Raw genomic sequence first — 20,924 nt, 5'->3', positions numbered from 1 at the left:
TAATAACGTTTACAAGTTCGAACGTTAAGTATCTTGTTTTTGCAGTGCATTCAATTGAATATAAGTTGAAAAGGATTTGCAAATAATTGTATTCTGTTTTTATTTACGATTTACACAATGTGTCTGGGTTTGGGGTTTGTACTTGCAGTAGCAGCCGCACGTGTCAAAAAGTCAGCCCATTTCTCCACCTTCTCTGGGCCCTAAGTGCCGCAGCCACCGGCGGCTGCAACTGTCCGCCCGACTGGCCAAGCTGGTGCTAGAGTCACAGGATCACAATGTGACAGCAATAGATGGCAAAATATTCGCCTCTGTAAATTAATTGACATCCTCCCAAATATTATGAATATGAAGCATTAAATGCATTGGCGAAAAGTGAATTTTTTGTTTAAATTGTTGAAATCAAATGTTGGCCAAGCCTGAACGACAACCTGTGTATGTCGACGAAGTATACACAGCCTGTAAAAATGTGTGTACATGAAGCATGAAGTTGGCGTGAGGCACCGCACATTTCCACGTTCAATTCACTCTTGACACAGCTCACCTTTGCCGTGAAAAAGGGCGTACGCAAGCTTAATACATGAGGCCTCTGGGTTCGATTCCGTTTCAGTCTGCGTGGAGTTTGCATGCTCTCTGTGGGTACGTTCCAAAACTACGCAGCTTCATGGTCAGCTGCAATAAATGTGACAATTGTTGTTTGCAGAGTGCACGGCCACCCCTGGACAATCGGGGCCCTAAAGCAGAATTTTAGCGTCGTCGACTCCTTAAAAAATAAATTCATACCATAATTCATACCTACCGGTGTTTTTTTTGTGCCTTTTTAGTTCTGTAAAACAACTTGTATTCTGTTGGATTTGAACCTGACTTTAATTAAATGCATGTCATTCAAAATATTCAATGATTTTTTTTTTTGTGCTAAATAACAACATTAACCGAATAAAATGAAGTGTTTTTCTGCTTTTCAAGATCGCATGATGATTTAGTCCTCGTATACCCCGGTAAGGTAAACAAACCATTGTTCTCTGCAACAAAAAGTTGGAGGGTGGACTATTGCATCACCGGGAATGGACAGAGAAAGTAGTGTAATCTGTTTTTTTCACTCTTCCAGTGGTGTTTATGCTACAATTGTTGCTGTTTTTTTTATTATTTTAACAACATGCCCACCTTTAAGTAAAGCTGGAGCCAGCTCTTGTTTTGACTTTTTGCTTCCTATTCATATTGCCTGAAGGCCATTTCTCCACCTGTATCCAACCGACCATTAGTGCATCTGACTGCTGATTGGTCAGTTTCCGCGTCTGTCAATCATTGTGGTAAGTGTACAGTTCCTTTTTTCCCTCTCCTGTCTTAGGCTGACTTGGTGCTCCTTCTGCGCCTCACTGCAGCTGTGCACTTGCTTTGTGCTTCTGCAGACTTTGTGCAAAATAAGGAAAGGATGTAGGGATAGGCAGCCCTTCCAGGTACATGTACCACCAACTCACACCCAAAGTCAGTTGAAATAGGCTCCCTGAACAACAGTAAAACAACATAAGTGACTACAATGATGTAATGATAGAAAATTATGTAAACTGACATCATTTTGAGAGACAAACTATCTTAAAACCTTTTGTGTATTTTGTTTTGGCAAGGTCTTAAATACATTTTTTTTGCTTTACAATTATAGTGTTCTCTTGCCACTTACTACAGTCTCAGTGCATTTTTTTTATAATAACATCAAGTACTGAAGTTGCTAAATTTTTGTTTCATCTAACCACAGAACGTTCCTCCAGAATGTCTTATCTTTGTCCATGTGATGTCAGATGAAACAGAAATTTAGCTGTTTGGCCACAATACCCAGCATTATATTTGGAGGCGAAAAGGTGAGGCCTTTAATCCCAGGAACACAATCCCTACCATCAAGCATGGTGGTGCTAGTATTATGCTCCGAGCCTGTTTTGCTGCCAATGGAACTGGTGCTTTACAGAGAGTAAATGGGACAATGAAAAAGTAGGATTACCTCCAAATTCTTCAGGACAGCCTAAAATCATCAGCCCGGAGGTAGGGTCTTGGGCGCAGTTGGGTGTTCCAACAGGACAATGACCCCAAACACACGTCAAAAGTGGTAAAGGAATGGCTAAATCAGGCTAGAATTAAGGTTTTAGTATGGCTTTCCCAAAGTCCTGACTTAAACGTGTGGACAATGCTGTAGAAACAAGTCCATGTCAGAAAACCAACAAATTTAGCTGAACTGCACCAATTTTGTCAAGAGGAGTGGTCAAAAATTCAACTAGAAGCTTGCCAGAAGCTTGTGGATGGCTACCTAAAGTGCCTTATTGCAGTGAAATTAATGTTTTTTGTGACCAACAAGTATGTGCTCCAATCACTCTATCACAAAAAAATAAGAGTTGTTTGAAATTATTGGAAACTCAAGACAGCCATGAAATTATGTTATTTACAAGTGTATGTAAACTTTTGACCATGACTGTACATCCATCCATTTTCTACCGCTTTATGACTGTACATGATGTAAGTATATATGTAATGTAGTAACGGGCACATTTATAATAACACTTAATATTTCTGTATTTTATCATTCTAAGCATATGCGGTGCATTAATTTAAAAAACGCATCACAACGTCTGCTTTTCTTTTCTTCATCACTGATTATTACTCACTGCAAACTTCATGAGAGCCAACAAACATAATAAAACGCCACTAAAAAAACATATCTGTTGTCATTAGGATGTCGACTGCTGGGATGTTCATATATTCCCGTTTAGATTAAGAATGACTCATAATCATCACGAAGAAAAGGGTGAGGGGGTGGGGAGGGAACAGGTGTATTTTCGTGTCTTCTTCGCCAGTTTCAAGTCCTAAACGGCTGTCAAAGTGTACCAACTTGTCAGAATACCTACTCAGGCATCTCATGTCCAGGTGAGATGCATGATTTATGATTTAGAATAAACTTCAAGGGAGCAAGGAAGCAGCAGGCTACTCGATGATGCAAACATAGGGAGACACGGAAGTGATCACGGTGCCGCTATAAATAGTTTGTCTGTGGTAGTGCTGATAATAACAATATCACTAATTGTGACAGTTTGACCCCACACTGTCACTGTTTGACCTTTGGACTTCCTCACAAACCGTGCACATTTGTTGGGAAGCTCAACATGGACACAAACATTCAATCTTGTTAGCCAGTGAAAAGCATGTGCTCAACAAACAAATTGTTACCTGTCACTCACCATGGCTCTGAACTATTGACCAAAAGAGTCAGGGTGGGGTTGAGGGCTTTATATAGGTGATCACACCTGCATTCACTAATTAGGCCAAATTTGGGTCGAACCATGATCTTCAAATGCTGGGTGTTACAGAAGGACACTGGACATTTAAAAGTTGTGTTGTCTAAGCCTGAATATACTGTGTACGAAAATGACTGCTCTACACATGCAAAAGTACCATGTGAATACTTTTTAGACATGTGATGGTTATTTATGGTGAAATTTACAAAATAACTGTTTTCTTAATTTCCCCTGTCAAATTGGTCCCAGCTAGTGGGCGGGGCTAAGGGCTATTTAAGTTGGAAAATGCCGTTTTTCTGACAGTCTGCTGTTGGTCACTGCCAGAGGAGGTTCTCTGTCCTGAGTAGGAGTTTCGGTCTCCATGCATCAAACATCTACTAAGGTGAATATTTTGATGATGAGATTATGTTGTGTTGTAACCGGTTAAACGAGTTTTGTTGAATGCTAATTGATTTTGCTAAATCTGTTATGATTAGTTAATTCTTTACTTTGACATATTTGATTATTGACCTTTGACTATGAGTACATGTATTTTGATATAATGAATGATTTATCTTTTGATTATTTTTAATATGCTTATTTTGATTAATTATATAGGCCTAGTTAACGCATGCAACTTCGAAATGTATTTAGAATATAAATGTACTATATATAATATACGATACTAATATTGCCTCTATTTATTACATTACAGATTGTGGGTGCTTTGTTTTTTCTGTCGTTGTTCACCTTTTGACACTTTTTGGGATTTCAATAAATGTTTGTAAACTCTCACCAACTGCGTGCCTTGCCATCCTTGATTTGAAAGTCTGGTTTGCAAAGGTTACATTACCTTCACCCGAGCCTGGGTGTGACATATGGTGGCAGTGGTGGGATGGCAAGCCGCAGAGTTTACAAACATTTATCTGGCAGAGGGCAGGCCAGAACTGGTTTGAGATCCCAAGTGTCGGAGGTGGCAATGACAGAGGAGACTGATGAGATGGCTGGTCGAGGGGCCACGGCGATGAGGCTGGACCGGACGACTATGGCTGAGGAGCATGAAGTTGGATGGAACACCGAGGAGTCCGAAGAAGACGTCAAAGGTTTTGAGAACTCTGGGGCTAGGCGTAAGCAGCATAGGAAGGGGTCTAGGAAGGCTAGGTGGTCTGCTGAGCCACCAAGGACTGAAAGAGTGTTAAGTGAACCTACCCTGGTTAATATGTTCCAAGACTTTTTGATTGGACAGCAACGTAGGGAAGCTGTCCTAGTTCGTGAACTCCAGGAGTTAAAAACTGTCTGTACAAGACCTAGCCTAGATCACTCACTCACTAACCAAAATGCTAACCGTACTCCTGACGATAGTTGTGAGCAGTCGCCCAAACCCAAACCCAGAACTCGCCCACATCCAAATCTTAGTCCTCAAGCGTCGCCGTCCAGAGATTCCTCGCCACCTGACCATCATCTCCGACAAGGCCCAAAGATGCTCCCTTTCCAGCAGGGTGAGGACATCGAAAACTTTCTTGTCCGCTTCGAGCGCATCGCTCGCACCTGGGGCTGGCATCAGTCTGACTGGGCCTGCCGACTTGTTCCACTCTTGACCGGTAAAGCTCTGGATGCCTATTCTGCGATGGAGGAAGATGCTTCCAACGTCTATGCTGACCTTAAAGAAGCCCTCCTTGCTAAGTTTGATATCTCTCCTGAGACTTATAGGCTCCAGTTCCGGTCAACCTACATTCCCCCTGGTGAATCTCCCAAGGAGACTTACAACAGACTCAAAGGTCTCTACAGAAGATGGATCAAGCCGGAGCAGCGTTCCAAAGAAGACATCGCAGAGCTTTTCATCCTGGAGCAAATGATTCGCTTGCTGCCCAACGAAATGAAGACTTGGGTCAAGGAACACGAGCCAGAAGACTGACTTACTGCTGCTAAACTTGCAGGTCAGTACTTGAATGCTCGTAAAGGACTCCGAATGCCAAGGCAGCAGAACAACCGTGTAGCAGCTCAAGGTGCAGCCGACCTGTCACACCAAAGAGGTGTGCAGAAAGCAGGTGGTTACAGCACCTCAGGGGACAACAGACCGCTCCCGAGACAGAGTCCAGTGAAGGATCTCATCTGCTACCACTGCCAACAGCCGGGGCACCGAGCCCCAGTCTGCCCCTTGAAAGGTCCAAAGCTGTCCAGCTTCTGTCATGTTCCCCATCCATCTGTGTCAGCTTCAGTCATGGCACCTGCTCTTGCACCCAGTCCTGAACCTGAGGCCAAACCTAACACTGAGCCTATCATGATGCCAGCTTGTGTTAATGGCCGTCCAGTGCAAGCACTGTTGGACACAGGTAGCTCCATGACACTGTTGAACCATTCTTTTGTGTCACTTGGTAATCTTGACTATCAGCATGCCACAGCCATTCAATGTGTCCATGGTGATCAAAAAATATATCCCGTGGCTGATGTGACCATCATCATCGATGACCAGGCTTTCTTGCTCCGTGTGGGGGTTCTTGATCACATGCCCCATGACATGATCTTGGGCAGAGACTTGCCTATTCTGCATGATCTTGTTCATCAGACACACAAGCAGAAAGTGAAATCCAGTTTTATTCCAGCCATTCAAGAGGCTTATCCAGTACGCACCCGTGCCCAGACAGCCAAGCTAGGGCTGGAGCCTCTTCCTGACTTGGACCCTTCTCTATGCCAGGGTGGTCAGAAGGGCCCCCCCAAAAGTAAGAGCCAGCGTCGCCTGGAGAAAATCCAAGGTACTCCACTGTTGGGTGATGTGTCAAGCTTGAAACCTGATGAAGAGTGGCAGGTACCTGAAGACATCCGAGAGCTACAGAGAGCTGACGTCTCACTGGCTCCCCTGCTGGCTAAGATGAAAGATGCAAACATCCCCTTGCAGCCAAACCAGGGTGAAAAGTATGTCCTGGAGGATGGAGTCCTGTATGTAGCAGATCAGCCAGAGAATCGCTTGGTGGTCCCTACCTGCTGTAGGCCCCTTGTACTGCATCTTGCTCATTCCATACCTTGGGCTGGTCATCTTGGGCAAGACAAGACTCTTGCTCGAGTCAAAGCTCGCTTCTTTTGGCCTTTAATGGTCAAAGATGTTATTGAGTACTGTCAAACCTGTCTGCAGTGCCAGAAGACTTCTCCGAGACGACCTGAGAAAGTCCCACTACTCCCTCTACCTCTCATTGATGTTCCTTTCCGGAGGATCGCAATGGATATTGTTGGACCCCTGGAGAAAAGCAGTGGAGGCCATGAATACATCCTTGTCCTCTGTGACTACGCCACCAGATTTCCTGAGGCCTTCCCACTAAGGAGTATCAAGACTCCGAAAGTCATCTCTGCACTTGTACAGTTCTTCTCACGAGTAGGAATTCCAGATGAAATAATCACGGATCAAGGAACCAACTTCACTTCAAAGCTCATGAAGCAGCTTCATAAACAACTTGGAATTACTGGCATTCTCACCACCCCCTATCATCCACAAACCGACGGGTTGGTGGAACGCTTCAACCAAACCCTGAAATCCATGCTGAGGAAGTTTGTAGATGACACCGGTCGAGACTGGGAGAAGTGGCTTCCCTTCTTGCTCTTTGCCTATCGAGAGGTACCCCAAGCCTCTACCGGGTTTTCGCCTTTTGAGCTTCTTTATGGGTTCCCTGTTCAAGGCCCCTTGGACCTCTTGAAGAAATCCTGGGAATCCAAACCACCTGTATCACAAGGGGTTCTTTCTTATGTGCTGCAGATGCGAGACCGGCTGGAGCAATACAGAGCTAAGGCAAGGGAATATCTTGGAAAGGCCCAGATGAAACAGAAGACCTGGTATGACCAGAAAGCACGTCACAGGGTGCTTCAGCCTGGTCAAAAGGTCATGCTCTTGCTTCCAACCTCAAGTCATAAACTGCTGGCCCAATGGCAAGGTCCTTACTCCGTGGTCAGACAAGCTGGTCCAGTCACTTATGAAATCTCACATCCAGAGAAAGGAAAGGCATCCCAAGTGTACCACATCAACCTTCTGAAGGAATGGAAGGAGAGGAAATCCTCTGTGGAAGGAAAGGATGTCCAAGCCAGTCAAGTACATACTCAAAGCAAGGAGTTGCAAGAGGAAAAGGTGATGCTGGCACGGGAAGTGGAAATGGAGGATGATGTGGAGGAGACAGATTTGTCCATGCTCACTACACCACAGAAACCTGATGTTAGTCACTTGTCTGCACAATCTGCCCATAAACTATTGCAAGTGTGTGAAGAATTCCCAGTATTGTTCAGTGGAAAGCCAGGAAGAACTCCACTAATTGAACATGTCATTCATTTAAAAAACCCAACACCTATCCGTCAGCGCCCCTACAGAGTGCCTGAGCGGCTGGTGGAGCCCCTCAACCATGAAATCCAAACCATGCTGGATCTAGGAGTGATTGAACCCTCAAACAGTGAGTGGTGTAACCCCATTGTCCTCGTTCCTAAAAAAGACAACACAATAAGAGTATGTAATGACCTACGCAAAGTGAACGCCGTTTCTAAATTCGATGCTTATCCCATGCCACGTATTGATGAACTTCTTGAGAAGCTCGGCAAAGCTGTGTTCATCACCACCCTTGACCTGTGTAAGGGATACTGGCAAGTCCCTTTAGAGAAGGAGTCAAGGGAGTACACTGCCTTCCGTGGACCAAAGGGTCTCTATCATTACACGGTTATGCCGTTCGGACTACATGGAGCCCCCGCAACATTTCAGCGGCTAATGGATCGCGTTCTGCAGGGGTGTGGCCAGTTCTCTGCTGCCTATCTCGATGATGTGGTGGTTTTCAGCACTTCCTGGAAAGACCACCTCTCTCATCTGCGTCAAGTCCTGCTCCGGATCCGTTCTGCCGGGCTCACTCTTAACACCCAGAAATGTGAGTGGGCCAAAACTGAGGTGTGTTACCTAGGTTACCATCTTGGCAATGGGCAGATACGTCCTCAGGTGGACAAGGTGAAGGCAATCCAAGACAGTCCTAGACCGCGGACAAAGAAGCAGGTCCGGTCATTCTTGGGGCTTTCCGGGTGGTACAGAAGATTTGTTCCCCACTTCTCTACCATCACAGCTCCTCTTGTCAAGCTGACAACCAAAGCATCCTCTAATCCAGTCAAATGGACAGACACATGTGAAACTGCCTTCACGAATGTCAAAACTATTCTATGCTCTTCTCCGGTCTTACAAAGTCCTGACTTCAACCAGCGATTCCTTGTTCAAGTTGATGCCTCTGGTGTGGGCCTTGGAGCCGTCCTAGCCCAAGGAAAGGAGGGCGAGGAACAACCGCTTCTATATCTGAGCCGTAAACTGCATCCCAGAGAAACTAGGTACTCTGCCATTGAAAAGGAATGTCTTGCCATCAAGTGGGCATTGGACAGCCTACGTTATTACCTTCTGGGACGGACCTTCGATCTGGAAACGGACCACCGGGCATTGAGCTGGATCAACTCCATGAGGGATAAGAACTCCCGTGTCACCAGATGGTACTTGGCGTTACAGCCTTATTGTTTCAACGTTACACATCGAGCTGGCAAAAGTAACTTGCTAGCTGATTACCTGTCTCGTCTCCCTGGACTTGCTGTCGCTGGAGAGGAGGGAGGTAATGTGACAGTTTGACCCCACACTGTCACTGTTTGACCTTTGGACTTCCTCACAAACCGTGCACATTTGTTGGGAAGCTCAACATGGACACAAACATTCAATCTTGTTAGCCAGTGAAAAGCATGTGCTCAACAAACAAATTGTTACCTGTCACTCACCATGGCTCTGAACTATTGACCAAAAGAGTCAGGGTGGGGTTGAGGGCTTTATATAGGTGATCACACCTGCATTCACTAATTAGGCCAAATTTGGGTCGAACCATGATCTTCAAATGCTGGGTGTTACAGAAGGACACTGGACATTTAAAAGTTGTGTTGTCTAAGCCTGAATATACTGTGTACGAAAATGACTGCTCTACACATGCAAAAGTACCATGTGAATACTTTTTAGACATGTGATGGTTATTTATGGTGAAATTTACAAAATAACTGTTTTCTTAATTTCCCCTGTCAAATTGGTCCCAGCTAGTGGGCGGGGCTAAGGGCTATTTAAGTTGGAAAATGCCGTTTTTCTGACAGTCTGCTGTTGGTCACTGCCAGAGGAGGTTCTCTGTCCTGAGTAGGAGTTTCGGTCTCCATGCATCAAACATCTACTAAGGTGAATATTTTGATGATGAGATTATGTTATGTTGTAACCGGTTAAACGAGTTTTGTTGAATGCTAATTGATTTTGCTAAATCTGTTATGATTAGTTAATTCTTTACTTTGACATATTTGATTATTGACCTTTGACTATGAGTACATGTATTTTGATATAATGAATGATTTATCTTTTGATTATTTTTAATATGCTTATTTTGATTAATTATATAGGCCTAGTTAACGCATGCAACTTCGAAATGTATTTAGAATATAAATGTACTATATATAATATACGATACTAATATTGCCTCTATTTATTACATTACAGATTGTGGGTGCTTTGTTTTTTCTGTCGTTGTTCACCTTTTGACACTTTTTGGGATTTCAATAAATGTTTGTAAACTCTCACCAACTGCGTGCCTTGCCATCCTTGATTTGAAAGTCTGGTTTGCAAAGGTTACATTACCTTCACCCGAGCCTGGGTGTGACACTAATACTTGGTTACTATTCAAGTCATGAAATGTAAATGGGGTATTGTTATTTATTGGATTTTATGGGCGGAATAGAAGATCTCCCTTCGGCTCCGCGTTGAGGAGACTTTTATTTACTTGTATTCACAAGTTAGAATGCATACAAAAAAAATATATATCCGTCGTCATGTCTTTCATAATGAACTTCCCTTTTAAAGCCGACCAGGGAGAGAGGTGGAAGGAAAGGCGGTGCGTCGCTGAACTGTGTCCTTGAAAGAGAAATACAAAAATTAGAGAAAGCACAGGGAATAAGACAACATAATGTGGAACATGACACTTACATTAAATAAGTAATACATTAATAATGTATAATAAGTAATTAATATATTGAAGACATATTGAGAGTACGGCAATATAGGTCATTACTAAGGTTGAGAATTCATATGATTCCAGTTCCGATTCCTTGTTTTGATTCCGGTTCTGACGATTCTCGAATTTGATTCTTAAATAGGCAGGTTCATCATAAACGTTTGCACGATTTAAATAAGGGCGCTGCCCAGAATAACTTTTTGATGAAATGTCCTTTTTATTTACTATACAGAAATGTCCCCTTTGAAAGTAACTGTCAGCGGTTATTTTTTCTTTGTTGTTCGACGCATATTTGGCAGCTATTTCTTCCGGTCAGGCATCGAAACTAGGAAATGTTGAACGTTTCCGGTAGAATCCGAAATTTTGTTCTGGTTTCCACCAATTGACCTGTTTACCATACAGGATGTACGATACTCAAGCCTAGTCATTACTGTAGAAATTCTTAGAGAACTAGAAAAACTTAAAATGTCCACCGATAATCTATGTGTGACAATCCACTTGGAAGTGATTGGACATTAAAATAAATGGATAGCTGTAGGAGATTCAACAGAACTAAAGAATACAATCTGGTTCAGTAGAAAATCTACTTGTTATTCCATTATTAGAAAGTAAACATTTCCTGATTTCATCATGAGAAATCAATATTGATCCAATAAACTATGTATCAACAAACAACCAATTTGACAAACTATTGTAATTCCTAAAAACATCAAGAAAACATCCTTGAAACGATGGGGTTCTGTCTGAGTAAATTGACAAAACCAGACATCCGTAAGAACTACGACAAGAGATGAACTTGTTCTGAAAGCTCCTGTGTCGTATGTGGTGATGACTAACAACTGATAAAACTTTAATCTGTAAAAAGTTAGGGAGTTAGGGAAGTCACCACAAAATGTAGGTAAAAAGATCAGTTGAATTTGTATCTGACACAAACTACATTACCCAGTGCTGCGATGAGAAAACTTCCTCTACCATCACCATCCATCCATCCATTTTCTACCGCTTGTCCCTTTCTTAGCTTCTTAAAGTGCAGACAGGGATAACCTCCCCAATCACTGATGCCTAAATTTGGACCACAAACTCACTAACATCTGTTTTAAGTCAAATTGTTGCTCATTTGAGTGTTTTTCTAGTGTTCTATGCAAAAGTCCATAGTGATGAGAGGCAAAGGAGTGTCATTGAAACATGAAGGGATGAAAGGAAATGTTTGCGTCATTCATTTGTCCTCATCCTCCAAACAGCATTGAGGTCACCATCAAAATGAACCGCATCAGGCTGAGTGTTTCACCCAACTGAAGCGTTTCTTGATGTCTTTGAGCGGATAAGACTCACTGCTCCAATGTTTGCTACCATTCCACTTCATGTGCATTGACGCATGCTTCTCCAATCAACCTGTACAACACATTTCAGTCCCTCCAGGAATTTGCATCGTCTTGTCAATTCACACAAACCCAATCAATTATGCGCGGCTTCCTAAATTTGTCAAATACCCGCAACTTTATCACAAATTTTGCCCGATCAGCATTATTTTCACTGATAGAATTTTAAATAAAATTGGGTTTTAATCTAATCAATATTTGTTTCTTGTGTAGAAAAAGCAGCAACAACAAAGTGTAACAATTTATCAGCTCTTTATTGCTAAAACGGCACAATTGTTGTTCACCCGCGTAGCTCACAACTACTTCCTGTTCCTGCTACAGTGCTAAGCCTTTTGGGTGATGTAGTATATAAATATTTAGCAACACCTTACTTCCTAGTTTACATGTATTTATACATGCATTTTAGCTTTATTTATCTAGAGTAGGACAATTAAAAACAGATTCTCATTTGCAATGCGGGCCGAGCAATGGGGCAATATTTACATGGCAGATATGTTAAAGTGTGATGATAATTTCTCATCGTCTCTAATTTACCAAGAAAAAATACCGTTATATATCGCTCTTAACAGTTCCCAAATGTTCTAAACGTGCAAAGGTAATTGTTTTGCAATGTTTAAGATGAACAAACATGTTTCAAGCGTAAAACACACATGAGAATGTCTGCAACTTGTGGACGACAGAGCAGAGAACGGATAATAAGAAAACCTATGGTGATGTTTCTATTTTACTACCATCTAGTGTCTACTCTTAAATCGATGTTGATTAAAATGTGTAAAACATCAATACAGCATGTGTTTTATTTTTTTTGCTGAAATCCTGTGATTTTGTAGTTTAAGGTTACAAGGAACACAAATTCATAAAATCACAAGTTGAGTTAATGTTATCAAAAGAAAAAAAATCCCCAAAACATAGCAAATTTTTTGCTGCAACTTTCTGATAAAGCTACCACGAGTATAGGCATTTTAGGCAACAACTTCAAAAAAAAGCCTGCGAAATTCTGGAGGTACTGGTTTGAGTTATCATAAACAACTACATTACCATAGTGAATGATCGAGTACTGATTAAGGCATTCTACAATCGTATGGTATGGCGATGGTATTTTGAGTCATTCTATGGGTTAATTCCATTAACATATTTAACTAATCCGCAGTAATGCATTCATTTCCACAGTCCTAAAACAGCTATCTATCCATCCATCCATTTTCTACCGCTTGTCCCTATTGGGGTCACGGGGTGTGCTGCAGTCTATCTTAGCTGCATTCGGGCGGAAGGCAGGGTACACCCTGGACAAGTCGCCATCTCATCGCAGACCAGCTATCTAATGTTCTCTAAAGACCAATGTTCCCTCTGAGGTGTGCTCCCATGTCCTCTGCGCACGGAAAACCTATGCAGCGCAAAAAACCCAAATCCAAAATCCAACCTAAACTCTAAACAAAATAAACACAGTAGCTCGCTATAAGTAGCAAAGCTACGTAGCTTAAAGTTAAAGTACCAGTGATTGTCACACACACACACACTCTAGGTGTGGCAAAATTAGTCTCTGCATTTGACCATCATCCTTGATCACCCCCTGGTAGGCGAGAGGAGCAGTGGGCAGCAGCGGTGGCCGCGCCCGGGAATCATTTTTGGTGATTTAACACCCAATTCCAACCCTTGATGTTGAGTGCCAAGCAGGGAGGTAATGGGTCCCATTTTTCTAGTCTTTGGTATGACTCGGCCGGGGTTTGAACTCCCAACCTACCGATCGCAGGGCGGACACTCTAACCACAAGGCCACTGAGTAGGTTAACTAGATTTCCCAGCAGCTTGAGAGTAGCTTCGCTATATTTTGAACGAGTAGTGATTTCCGTAGCTTATCTATTTTTAGACCCATGTAGCGAGGTAGTTTAGCTTCAGAGCTACAAACTACAAAAGAAAAAAAAGGGAGAAAAGAAACCGAAAAGAAAGAGTGAAATGGACTAGGACAGGGGCAGGGGACAAAAAAATACGGAGATAATCCATGATGATTGGTTGGTTTACTATGATGAGTCACGATTGGTTAAAGTTAGGGCAAACCATTACAGAAAAGCCAATCAGAGGCAAGATAGGGCGGGTCATCGAACCAGGAAGGGGAATCACAACAGACACGCACATCCCACATGACGACGAGGTAATATTCAAGCGGGCAATTAAAAAATAAATAAAACCTAGTGGAAAATGGCAAAAGGATTCTCACCCTCAGATTTTTATTTCAGTGATGAAGACGACGTCCAGGAAACCCACAATGCGTCTCCTTGGCCACATTTAGACAAATGTATGTGCTTGGATCAATCAATGCTCAAAACATTAATTTTTAGTTGTTTACTTTTTAAACCCAAATCAAAACTGCTTTCGACATCGAAGACGTGGAACACATTAAAAGGGAACTGCACATTTTTGTGGAATTTTGCCAATCGTTCACAATCATTATGAAAGACATGACCATGGATGTTATTTTTTTTTGCATTTTAAATGTCAAATTACAATGGAGCCTATAGGAGCCGCACAATTCCGCCTATAAAGCCCTTAGAAAAACACCGCACTGAGATGTTCTATACTTGATGTAAGTATATATGTGATGTATTAATGTGCACATTTATAATAACATTTAATATTTAGGTATTTTGATAATTTTAAGCATATGCATATATAAATTTTTTAGTTTTTTTTTTCTTCATCACTAATTATTACTCACTGCAGACTTTATAAGAGCCAACAGACATAACAAAACATCACTTACTGTACAATGCCTGCTGTCATTAGGATGCAGACTGCTGGGATGTTCTTATATTCCCATTTAGGCAAAGAATGACTCATAATCCTCACGAAGAAAAGGGGTGAAGGTATGACAAGTCTTTTAATGTAGTCCTTGCCAGTTTCGGGTCCTAGTTGCTACTCAGACTTATTCTGCCCAGGTGAGATGCATGATTTATGATCTAGAATAAACGAGAAGAAGCAAACCGCTCAATGATGTAAACACAGGGACACAAGGAAGTGATCACGGCGCTGCTATAAATAGTTTGTCTGTGTTAGCGTTTATAATAACAATATCACTAATACTTGGTTAATATTTAAGTCATGAAATGTATGAGTATTTTTGGCTTTTTTTGAATGGTTATTTATTGGGTTTTTTGGCCGAAATAGAGGAGCTCCCATTGGCTCTGCTGTAAGCGGACTTTTGTTTACAAGTTAAAATGCACAACAAATCCATTTGTCTTCATGTCTTTTGAAATGATTGTAAAAAAAAATAAAAAAAATAAAAAGGGCAGTTGCCATTCAAGGTGAGTTGAGTTCAAAGTTTTACTGCAAGTAACCATCATCAAACAAGTCATTGTTTTTTGTCAAGATACAGAGAGACGCTGTTTTTATTTACTGTATTATAGGGGTGGACCAAAGAAATGCACACTAAAATAAATACATACAGTGAGGGGTGGGGAGTTGTAGGGTGTTCCCTGCTAACAGTTAATAGTAATGTACCCTAATTGGGGCCATTTGGTTCCATATGTACACTCTCAGTTACATTAACATTATTACCTATATAAGAACTTAAAAATTTAGAAATTGGGGAGGAATTTTATTTTGTTTGACTCTGTTCCACAGTCAGTAAAATATGTTTACTTTAAATATGTTCAGTTTTATTCATGTCATGTAAAGATGGAGTTTGTTAATGTCTCTTTTGTGTGACAAATATTTTGTACTTTTCTTTTGGCCAGGTTTTTTTTCATTTTGACACTGTGGTTTCTGTTAGAGCAGTAATTTATTCTATGCTGAAAAGTCTCCATTGGAGTATATATCATGTTGTTTATTTATCATTATTATTGTTTCACCGCCTTCTATTTAATTTGTTGTATGTGTTTCCCCCCTTTTTTTGTATAATGGTACGCAATTTAAAAGAAATGTGACAAGGCCAGACAGTGTGCATTATTCTAGTTTGTGTTTATTTTAATAAACAATCAAACTGAGCCTTTTTTCTCTTGTTTGGTGGACGTTTGCATATTTATTTAATGTAGCAAACTAATTTTGCTGTGTAGCTTGCTACAATTGTCTGGGGATAGCTTCACCTGTAGCTTAGCTGTCATGATCCGTTGCCCGGATCATATTTTGTTTAAGTTTACTATTTCCTTAGTTGTTGATTTAGTTATTACATGTTGCCATGGGTGCTGATTATTGTCACCTACTCTGATTAGTGGTCGGGACGCTCACCTGCTCCCGGTCACTAATCAGAGAGAGCTATTTATTCCTGCCTCACGCTATACTCTGCCTGGCAGTTTTTACAAACACCGTTTCCATATGAGTTGGGAAATTGTGTTAGATGTAAATATAAACGGAATACAATGATTTGCAAATCATTTTCAACCCATATTCAGTTGAATATGCTACAAAGACAACATATTTGATGTTCAAACAGATAAACTTTTTTTTTTTGCAAATAATCATTAACTTTAGAATTTGATGCCAGCAACACGTGACAAAGAAGTTGGGAAAGGTGGCAATAAATACTGATAAGGTTGAGGAATGCTCATCAAACACTTATTTGGAACATCCCAGAGGTGACCAGGCAAATTGGGAACAGGTGGGTGCCATGATTGGGTATAAAAGTAGATTCCATTAAATGCTCAGTCATTCACAAACAAGGATGGGGCGAGGGTCACCACTTTGTCAACAAATGCGTGAGCAAATTGTTGAACAGTTTAAGAAAAACCTTTCTCAACCAGCTATTTCAAGGAATTTAGGGATTTCACCATCTACGGTCCGTAGTATCATCAAAAGGTTCAGAGAATCTGGAGAAATCACTGCACGTAAGCAGCTAAGCCTGTGACCTTCGATCCCTCAGGCTGTACTGCATCAACAAGCGACACCAGCGTGTAAAGGATATCACCACATGGGCTCAGGAACACTTCAGAAACCCACTGTCAGTAACTACAGTTGGTCGCTACATCTGTAAGTGCAAGTTAAAACTCTCATATGCAAGGCGAAAACCGTTTATCAACAACACACAGAAACGCCGTCGGCTTCGCTGGGCCTGAGCTCATCTAAGATGGACTGATACAAAGTGGAAAAGTGTTCTGTGGTCTGACGAGTCCACATTTCAAATTGTTTTTGGAAACTGTGGATGTCGTGTCCTCCGGACCAAAGAGGAAAAGAACCATCCGGATTGTTATAGGTGCAATGTTGAAAAGCCAGCATCTGTGATGGTATGGGGGTGTATTAGTGCACAAGACATGGGTAACTTACACATCTGTGAAGGCGCCATTAATGCTGAAAGGTACATACAGGTTTTGGAGCAACATATGTTGCCATCCAAGCAACATTACCATGGACGACCCTGCTTATTTCAGCAAGACAATGCCAAGCCACGTGTTACATCAACGTGGCTTCATAGCAAAAGAGTGCGAGTACTAGACTGGCCTGCCTGTAGTCCATACCTGTCTCCCATTGAAAATGTGTGGCGCATTATGAAGCCTAAAATACCACAACGGAGACCCCGGACTGTTGAACAACTTAAGCTGTACATCAAGCAAGAATGGGAAAAAATTCCACCTGAGAAGCTTAAAAAATGTGTCTCCTCAGTTCCCAAACGTTTACCGAGTGTTGTTAAAAGGAAAGGCCATCTAACACAGTGGTTAACATGCCCTTTCCCAACTACTTTGGCACGTGTTGCAGCCATGAAATTCTAAGTTAATTATTATTTGCAAAAAAAAAATTAAGTTTATGAGTTTGAACATCAAATATCTTGTCTTTGTAGTGCATTCAAATGAATATGGGTTGAAAAGGATTTGCAAATCATTGTATTCCGTTTATATTTACATCTAACACAATTTCCCAACTCATATGGAAACAGGGTTTGTATTTGCGACATGCAACAATGGCTCTTCTTGCTTCTCGTTTCTGTTTTGGCTATTTTTTTTTGCTAAGTGTTACCATAGCTTCCCGTGCCGTAGGCACCTCTCTATATTTTGGCTTGATTTATTGGAATAAAGAAATTCTTCCAACCTGCACACTGCTTCCAAACGTCCATTTTCATCTTGGGGAAACGACCAGCGCATAACCATGAGACCCCGGCGTCACATTAGCTACATTTAATCAAGAGTAGATTGTAGCTTAGCTTACTACATTTTCCAAGTAGCTTGCACATCACTGATAAACACATAGCAATGTATTCTGTACCATTTGCAATGCAATGTGAGTGACAGGTTACGACAATTGTTACAACAGATAAATAAAAGGAGAAGAAGGAGATGGTCTGCATCAACAATCATTTTATTGACTGCCATAACCACACCAAAACAACATTAGCAACAAATCCACTATCAACCAAAACTGGTCACTTTCTGCCGTAATCGCTTCATAACAAACAAACATTTTCTTTCTTTCTTTCTTTAGTTTATTTCGAACATCAACACACTTACAGCATAATACATCACGCAATTTCATATCATTTCATTTTACATCATGCCCGAAAAGGAGTAGGAAGAAGCAAAGCTTATTTAATCCTACCCCTTTCCCACTTCAGAGCGTTTACAAATATATAGAATCATTTACTGACCTTTTTATACAATAAAATAACATCTGAAGTTGGTAGAGTGGCTGTGCCAGCAATCGGAGGGTTGCTGGTTACTGGGGTTCAATCCCCACCTTCTACCATCCTAGTCACGTCCGTTGTGTCCTTGAGCAAGACACTTCACGCCTTGCTCCTGATGGCTGCTGGTTAGCGCCTTGCTTGGCAGCTCCCGCCATCAGTGTGTGAATGTGTGTGTGAATGGGTGAATGTGGAAATAGTGTCAAAGCGCTTTGAGTACCTTGAAGGTAGAAAAGCGCTATACAAGTATAACCCATAACCCATCTATGAATTAGTATACACAACAGTTTTGTAATATTGAATTAATTAATCCAGTCATTATTAACATACTGAGATGAAGAATATCTTATTTTCAATAAGGTTGGAAGTATTTCTCATAATTCATCTTCTTTGTACTTTTGTACTTTTAGTTTGTTCTTTTTAAACAGCATAGCCGCGCTCTCTTTCATCTGCGCCAAAAGAGCACACACTCGGCTCAGCCAGTGATGTGTTTACGGCCACAAAAACAGTTGGACAACTCCACACATAAACTGTAACTGCCTGGTCGACACACTAATGTTCTTCACACGCAGCCAAATGATGTCATTAACAGTGTGTTATCCGTGTGTGTTGCTGTTTTGCAGGTTAGCTCATAGCAGCAGAGTTAAATACTGCATATTAACTCTTATTTTGGCAAAACGAACAAATGGTAAAAGGGTTATCCCTTTTCTACCTTCAAGGCACTCAAAGCGCTTTGACACTATTTACACATTCACCGATTCACACACTGATGGCGGGAGCTGCAATTCAAGGCGCTAACCCCGACCCATCGGGAGTAGGGTTGAAGTGTCTTGCTCAAGGACACAAGGGATGTGACTAGGTTGGTAGAAGCCGGGGATCGAACAAGGAACCCTCAGGTTGCTGGCACGGCCGCTCTACCATAGCCACTGTGTACCTACAAGGTGAAATTACGCCTGAAAACCTTTGACAAGTTGACTTCATGTCCGTCCTCGCCCATTAGGATGTTAAAAGTGTAAAATCCGATCCACCTTGAAGACTGACCATTTTTGTGTATGACTTTCTGTCTAACACAGCAAGCTCTGCGTATATTTAGTGAGTGGATCCGGAACGGGAGCGCTATGGTGGCGCCTTACCGCAGGCTGTGGAAATTACACATTGACTTTAATAAAAACGAAAAGAGTCTGCCGGTGTGAGTGTTACTGTAACCTAATGGTACATGCTTATGTGTATACTGAAGATGTGAAATCAAACCGCGGAGGAATTGCAGAGATATATTCGGAGGATATTTTCTATATCCTCCGAATAGTCCCTTTGGAATTTGTCAGTCCACTTTTAGACCTGTGACGTCTGTAGATATCTCTATATGTAGATATAGTGTGTCTGCCATTTTGGTTTTATTTGTAGTCCAAACAACAAAATGCCCACACGAAGACCGAAAATGCTCTGTAGTTTGTTTTAACCAGCACAAGTCACAACACATACTTTAAGCCTCATCTGAAGTAAGTGTTGCAGGTCCCAGGTAGCCAGGACAAGCAGTCGGATAATAATGTCCTGTTATACAGGAGGGAAAAGCTCACAGACTGGTCGCTCTCATCAGAATTTATTAACAGAAATTACAAATCCACAATTCACTTAATTTCCCATATCTTTTGTCACTTTGTATTATCATGTCAATGTCTTTTACTTTATCTTAACCTCTATTTTCATCAAAACATTCAATAAACTATCATTGAACCGTTACTGTATCACTGGAGTTATAATTACCATAACAATACTGTATGCCTTTGCCATATATTTTCACATATCCACATCATCACTCCAAAACATACAATATAGTGCCCAATTAGACATTATTTCACTGTCTTGTCATTCTCAGGAATATTCACCTTTAACTTAATGCACAATTTAGCAACATTCATTTAAATACTTTACTTTTCTTCATATTCTTCTTCTTATATAGCAGCTTTAAGTTACTGTACTTGAAATGTTCATTGACCATTCCTGAGAGCTTAACTTATATAACCATGTCAAAACACAATAATATAGCATGTAAAACATATTTCAGAACACACACATTATACAAATATACATTATAAAATGAATAAGAAAACGGGAGTTCTAATTTGGGAGTCTGAATTAGGATCAGAAGTTCCTATATAAACATTGCGCACTCACGTCGCCATTTTGTATTGATTACTGCAGCTGTGCACTGGATTCATTCACAAATACAAACTACAACTCACAAACACTTTAGAGTTAGGCTCCACCATCAGAATGTGTACTTAAACTTATAAAGATCACATGGATATTATTCAGTGAGTTCATTCACCAAAACTAACCTGTTATACAGGAGGAAAAAGCACACAGAACGTTTCAGTTGTTCACAGACTGGTCGTGCACATCAGAATGACAAGACACTTCCGGTCTGCAGGTGATCGCATTCAATTGGGAAGAAACGCCCTACTGCCCTCTACTGACCAATGTGAATATTGATAAAATTATTAAAATATTTACAAAATAGTCTCTCTCTTTTTGATGAAATAACATTAGAGGAACTATTACGACGTGTAAGTGGGATAAAACAAACAACATGTTTACTTGACACACTTCCTGGGAAACTTATCAAGGAGCTTTTTGTATTATTAGGTCCATCAGTGCTAAATATT

General features: G+C 41.1%; 1 protein-coding gene across 1 annotated transcript; it reads left to right on the top strand.

The window, feature by feature from the left end:
* Positions 1–3,071: 3,071 nt before the first annotated feature.
* On the top strand, positions 3,072–5,169 carry LOC133617843 (uncharacterized). Its single transcript, XM_061978190.1, has 2 exons — positions 3,072–3,657; positions 3,970–5,169. The coding sequence occupies exon 2, from the start codon at positions 4,150–4,152 to the stop codon at positions 5,167–5,169; it is 1,020 nt and encodes a 339-aa protein (XP_061834174.1). The 5' UTR covers positions 3,072–3,657; positions 3,970–4,149.
* The last annotated feature ends 15,755 nt before the right edge of the window (positions 5,170–20,924 follow it).

The sequence above is a fragment of the Nerophis lumbriciformis genome, linkage group LG02 (genome assembly GCF_033978685.3).
Source record: "Nerophis lumbriciformis linkage group LG02, RoL_Nlum_v2.1, whole genome shotgun sequence".
Lineage (NCBI taxonomy): Eukaryota > Metazoa > Chordata > Actinopteri > Syngnathiformes > Syngnathidae > Nerophis > Nerophis lumbriciformis.
Note: the sequence above shows the minus strand (reverse complement) of the source record. Positions and strands in the feature narration are given on the sequence as shown.

What these genes read in the sequence shown, in the direction of transcription:
- LOC133617843 (XM_061978190.1), top strand. Translation starts at nt 4,150, where the DNA reads ATGGCAAGCCGCAGAGTTTACAAACATTTATCTGGCAGAGGGCAGGCC.